This window comes from Morone saxatilis, unplaced genomic scaffold (genome assembly GCF_004916995.1).
Source record: "Morone saxatilis isolate NCDOM2014 unplaced genomic scaffold, NCSU_SB_2.0 Contig18, whole genome shotgun sequence".
NCBI lineage: Eukaryota > Metazoa > Chordata > Actinopteri > Moronidae > Morone > Morone saxatilis.
Window position 1 is genome coordinate 14718075 of NW_023339740.1, and position 6496 is coordinate 14724570.

A 6496-nucleotide genomic window follows, 5' to 3' on the forward strand; every position below is an offset into this window, starting at 1 on the left:
TTCAGGGAGCCCATTAAACCCCATTATGGTTATATAAATGGAAGGGGGGGGGGGCATACTTCATGTGGAGAGCGTGCATGTAGAAGTAGGATGCGGGGGCGGATGAAGAGTGAATCACAGATTACTGAAAGGCGATGGAGTAGCGCAGGTGATCCAGGTGAGCTGCAGCCTGCATGGGGAGGCGGAGGTGCTTACGTGAGAGAGAGGGTGAAGTGAAAGCGCTGGCGGAGGCCCTTGAAGGTCAGGAAGGAGTGCGGGGGGAAGTTGCGTGTGGTCATCTCGCAGTAGGGCTTCTCGTAGCCACCCGACGGACACTCGCACTTAAACCCACCAACCAGCAAGTTGACACAGGTGCCGCCGTTCTTGCAGACTCCCGGAGCACAGCGGCCAGAGCGGGATGACAGCTCGCAGCGTTCGCCTGGACATGGAGAGAGAGAGAGGGGGATGGAGAAGGAGAAAGAAAATGAGGATTAATATTGTTTGTGACAAGCAGCATCACCTCAGTCATTCCTGTGGCTTCCACCTCAGGGACTCCTCTCTGCTATATGTCCCTCTGTCACTGCGACTGTCCTTTATATATATAACATTATCCACCTGAAATGTTCATCTGAACTGTTTCAAACATATAGGAGTGGATGAAAAATAAAACATGACCGAGGACTCAACAGTCAAAATTAGAAACACAGTTTTTTCTTCGACTGCAGTTTCAATCTTTCGCTCTCCCCTGTGTCACACCCAGCATGACTCCCCTCCTCCCTCTGGGGACATGGTTGCAGTTTGTGCTGCATTTATATTCAGTGAGACAACTTGATGTCTCAAAGCAGTGAGTTGGAAGTGTTTATGCATTCAGACTCGGAAGCAGTCAAACAAAATTATTGCAGTTTCTGCAGACTCTGGTGGATTATGATGATTACTTTAAGATTTCTTTCTAAAAAGACATTTGATGAGTTCATTTTTAAATTACAAAGTCAAAGAGATACACAAAAAGAAGGAGCTGAGTCCAACTTATCAATCCAGCACCGCGATCAAAAGAAAGTTTCTTCCAAAGTAAATCTATTTTAATGCTTTACATTAAAAGGACTTCTCAAAGGTAAGTTATAGGGCACAAATAGGGCTTATATAATGTAATATTTTGCCAATTGTTTTCTTGATAAATTAATTTATTATTTGGTCCAAAAAAATAGCAAAATTAGGGGAAAATGTCCGAACAACAGCTCAAAACCCAACAACATTAAATTTGCTATCACATAAGAGTGAATATGGCCCTTTTGCTTAAAAAAAATACTTAAAAATGTATGATCAACTATCAAAATAGTTGCAGATTAATTTCCTATTCAATCCTAATATCCTAATCAATTTACCAATTTATCAACTAATTGTTTCAGTTTTTGTCATAAACTGAAGTTACACAGACACTTTGCCTATTTGTAATGCTGATATTACTTTGCTGCTTCTCTATTTCTTACCAGTCAATATATGAAACTATACGTTTCAAAATGTGAGTCCTTCTAATTAAACTTTCAAAGTCAGATGAAATAAAGATGTATTCCATCAGATAAAATTTAATAAAAATATAGTTATATTGCACTTATTGATGGGTTCAAAGACACTTTATGGAGATTCATATTGAACTGATCCCAGAGATTGAAACCACCAGCATCAATCACATTAGAGCTGAAACAATTTGGAGATTAATTGATTTGTCAATCAAAACCAAGAACATAATCAACAGATTAATCAATGATAAAAAATAATCATTAGTTGACACTGTGCTGAACTGCGAGGGGCAGAATGAGACGACTTCATGTCACACCGGGCCAACAAAGCAAACAGTGATCAATTTGAGGAGCAGTACAGCAGCGTGCCAGACGGGCGCAGACAAAAAGACTGTGTCCCTGTTGGGCCTTCCTCCTCCTCAGCCCAGCAGTCCGGCTCACATGTGCCGTTTGTCTGGATCCTCTGGATGGGAGGCTGCAGCAGTTGCTCAGGCGAGACTGCACACTCTCCCATGCGTGAGCTGGAATTTGTGTCAAAGCCACTCAGTCAGCAGTGTGGAAGACTTCCGCTGTGGTCTGCAGCACTACTGTAACACTGGCACACAACCCGAATCTTCATCCAACACCACTAATACATAGGCCTTTTATGGCCTCTCTGACTATTAATCACTCTATTTACAGCCCCGGTCAAAACAAGTTTCTTTACTACTGTTGTTGGGGTACGTCTATTCGTCCAAAGTAAATGTAGGAGACGCTGGATGAGACATTAAAGTTGAGATTTTAGACCACAAAGAAACTTCATTAAAAAACAGTGCTCAAACTTTAAGGTGTAGTTTACAGCGAGGATACACAAATTATGAAGGATTCAAATTAATGAATGCGATGTAATGGATTTAAAATTGTTGCTTAATGTTTAAAAATAATTAATGCTTTACAGTTCAGTAATAACTCTTTGTAATAAATTGAAAAACCTTTGGATTAGAGGTTGTGGGCAGACATTTATCTAGTTTATATTTTCTGCCAACATGTATTATTTTGCCTGCCCAGATCTTAAATTTACTAGGAAGAAGTCCTCCCATGAACTGTTGACCTCCCAGAAGAGCATCAAGGTTAAAGATTGACTAACATTTATAACTGCTGCAGGATTGACGGCGCATTGTTAGGCCAGAAAACCCCTCAACCTTTTATTATAGAAGGTTTTATTAATGAAGGTTTCTTTGACTTGTATGTTCACAACCTCATATAGCAAAAGGTCTTTTTAGTCATGCTTTCTAATGATTTACTAATCTGTAAGACATTAATAAATTGTCTTTTCACCTAAAGCCATCAGTGACAACTATTTAAGTCTGTTCTGTTGTGTTCTGTAAAGGTGTATAAAAACATATCTCTGTGCCACTCAGTTTCAGAAGCAACAAAATAGAGCGTAATAGCCACTCTACCCCGTCAGCCCAGGACAATTTGCTGTCATGTTCTTACTCATGCTTCCTGGTGACAAACAGCCACTGCTGGCCAGCCGGCTGGAAAATAAAGCCTTTCTGTTACAGTGCTGTCTGCCTCGTTATTAATTCAGCAACTTGCTGTTGGCAATAAACTACTTGTGTTTCTTTAAGCAGTCACAGTGGTCAAACATTGCCTCAGCAAACTGAACTGTATTAAACCGAGATGCTCGGATGGTGAGACTTCAGTCATAATGAAACTGAGATGTGATAATATATATTTAACTGTGTCTTTTTGGTACAAATTTATACACAATCTACCTCTTTGATACCTGATATAATGCCTTTCAGTGTTCAGTTCATCCCTGTGGGACGTCTCCACCACAGCAGCTTTACGTTGCCAGGTGAGCAGCTCAGCGGGGCGGTGATTGGCTCACAGTCACAATTCTACAGAACATCATGATCAATAATTAAAACCGTCTCCTATGCTCTATTTACGCCTGCTGTACATCCATCCCAGAGCCCACACCCTGTGTTTACTGCCAGTATTGAGGAGACACTATTTGCTCTTTAATTTCTGTTTTTGATGAATAAATCTCAATAGATACTTGATTGAACATTATAGACTGTAGATAAAAAAGGTACTGATGGTGGATAAGCATTTCTGCTCATAACTGTAATGAAACTGAATTAAAATTGAAAAAAAATAAAAAAATTAAAAGACATTAAAAAATACCACTTTGCAACCACCAAATGGTAAAATTGAATTAAAAGCTTCTGCGAGCATTAAGGGAAATCATATCATGGAATATAAATTAAGATCTGAACACCTTGGCCAGCACATTAGCTAAATTGTTCGTGTTGTCCTCAAACATAAAATCAAAAAAACATGTGATCATTTATCTGTAAAATGGATTTGTAGCATTTAATGGCTCTTCCAGTTCACCATAAATTGATCCTGGAAGGCCATCGCACTGAGAGAGAGAGAGAGAGAGAGAGAGAGAGAGAGAGAGAAAGAGAGTAAACAAAATGTGACAAACATGCTTTATAAGTATGAGGTTTGCTGAATGAAGCTGAAACCATTGCTGCAGATCTTCACACTAAAAGCTCCTAATTATCTCAGACCAGTAAACAATCAAAAGCAGTGTTGAGTTGTTCAATATAAGAGAATTAAACTCAACAAAAGAATAACCACCTCTGTGTGCAAACTGCACCTGCAGAGGACGTTTCCTCAGAGATCTTAAACCTTAACAGGTGTGTCTGGGCTGCTAGGTAACAGAGGAGCACCATCGAGTGAGTGGATCCCTCCAGACTCAACAAAGACAACAAGCTTGGGGAAGCTGAGAGCTGGATCCACCTTCACTGCACTGAGACTCAACCACTCAGGATTATGAGAGTGAATAATGAGATAAGGTGATCAATAACCGAATAGATACATGACCTCGAGCTGTGATTGGATGTTCTCATCACATTACATCCTGTAGAGGCCTGAGGAACACACAGCACATCACCAGAGCCAGAATAATTCGACTGCACTCAAAATAACTGATGCTACTGTTTGATAGAAATATGTTTCTTAAACAAATACTGCAGCCTGAGATCTGTGTTGCAACTCTGTCTCCTCTGGTTTTTATCTGTCTACTATCTACTATCAATAAAGACATAAAATGTTTAAAAGAAAACATTTCAAAGTTTGAGAGTTAACAACAATAGTAACACGACAGCCGGCATTGGTTGTCGGGCAATGCTGCTTTAAGCGGATCAGTTTCCAATGTGACTGATTAATGAACAGTTTCTTCATCAATGTCATTATAAAATTCAGTGTTTATGTTCAGTTACATTAATTATGTCACTGGTGGCTGAGGTTTTTAGTGCCTGGACTCCCAACGAGTTCCACACAATGAGGTATACAGATCTTAAAGGTTATATATGAGATTCAAAACATTAATAAAAGCAGCAAACATCTATTTGCTATGTAAAGATATAGTAATGGTGTCCTGAGCAGAGAATGACGCCCCACTCCCTTTGCCTCTGTTGTTATCGCAGCCTCTCTGTGCTTTGTTTACAAATCCAGTCTGGCTGCCTTGTGCATATTAGTGCATCTGAATCCCTCCATATACAACTGAGGACTGGACTGAAACTGCTGTTATTCTCATCTACGTCTGTGATTTAAGGATTTATTTCAATCAAACCAGAGTTGGTGATTGTTGGAACAGTGGAAACACAATCAAAGACTGTTGTGGTGAGTTTTATTTCTGTCTACTTGGACTGAAATTATGATGATCTGCAAGATACATGCAATAGCAATAATATGGCTGTCCGATAAAACAAAAGGTCTATCTATATCCATAATGTTGTCAGACACTTAAAACCAGCACTTGGCTGGTGGCTGTATTTTGACCGGCACATTTGTCCTTGGAGACATGATTGTTGGAAAGACTAAGAAAGATGGGTTGGTAAGTTGTATTTAGTTTCTTTCCAGGTGTGTTTTTTGGTTATCTGGTAGGTAAAATTACTGGTTTTGTCAATGGAGTCTGGTTGGCCGTAGCGTCCATTGTTTCGGTCTGAAATGCTGGTGCTCTCGTGCAAAATCTCGTGGCAAGTGATTTTCGTATATACAACCTTTTAAATTTGAGAAAAAGAGAGCACTGGTATTTGCTGATACTATCATGAGATGAAAAGTGAGGTTGGTACATCCGAACACAACAACATCATGCGAATACTCTATTTTTTAACAGTCCATGTGTCTGGCATCAGTTAGTTTCATTCGTGCCATCTCTCAGACGCTAATTGTTGTGGCTTTCAATGCTTGGCAGGTGCTGATTTCAAACACTGGTGTGATTTTAAAAAATGAGAGTGTGAACATTCACAAGTGTTTGTTTCAGAAGCATGTCTGCACATTAAAACACCACAAACGCATTCTCCATTAGTGACTGAATTACTAAATAAAAACAACAGACTCTCTCATCACAGAGAGACGGAGTTCAGCAGTTAGCTGATGAATGATCATCACAAACACATGCAGGATGGCACAATTCACTCATTTTCATACAGGCAGACTTTCAGTCTTTAATAAGAAAAGACGAAAATGTTTGCTCACGCTGAGTATTTTAAGAGAAACATGCGTGAGCGACCTGTTGTTCAGCGTCTACAGAATGACTCAGCCAAGCCAAATCATTCACTCTGTCCTTTTAAAGAACAGCAGATGACGGCATCGTTATGTTTTTTTCCATTTTCTTTCCCGCTACCATCTGGCAACGCCCAACAATGGTCCAACCAGTTATAAACACACACACACCACACACACACAGCACACACACACACACACACACACATCCACGCACCATTAACACATAAACATACCACAGATTGTCCATCCAACTTTCTTACACACATAATCGCAGCTATTCATCACTCAGCTACCCACCCGAATCACACAGAGTGAGCAATTTAGCACTCACACACACACACACACACACACACACACACACACCCCCCCCCCCCCCCAGTGCGAGACTGGTGAACCAACGTACTGAAGCGAACCGTGGGATTGTGATTTCACAG

General features: G+C 40.2%; 1 protein-coding gene across 1 annotated transcript in view; it reads right to left on the reverse strand.

Annotated features, from left to right (window-relative positions):
• celsr2 (cadherin, EGF LAG seven-pass G-type receptor 2) overlaps positions 1-6496 on the reverse strand; it is a 61314-nt gene that overhangs the window by 28256 nt on the left and 26562 nt on the right. The window contains exon 3 of the mRNA XM_035661390.1: positions 196-418. Coding sequence (XP_035517283.1) covers positions 196-418 — 223 coding nt within the window. The remainder of the gene's footprint in view (positions 1-195; positions 419-6496) is intronic.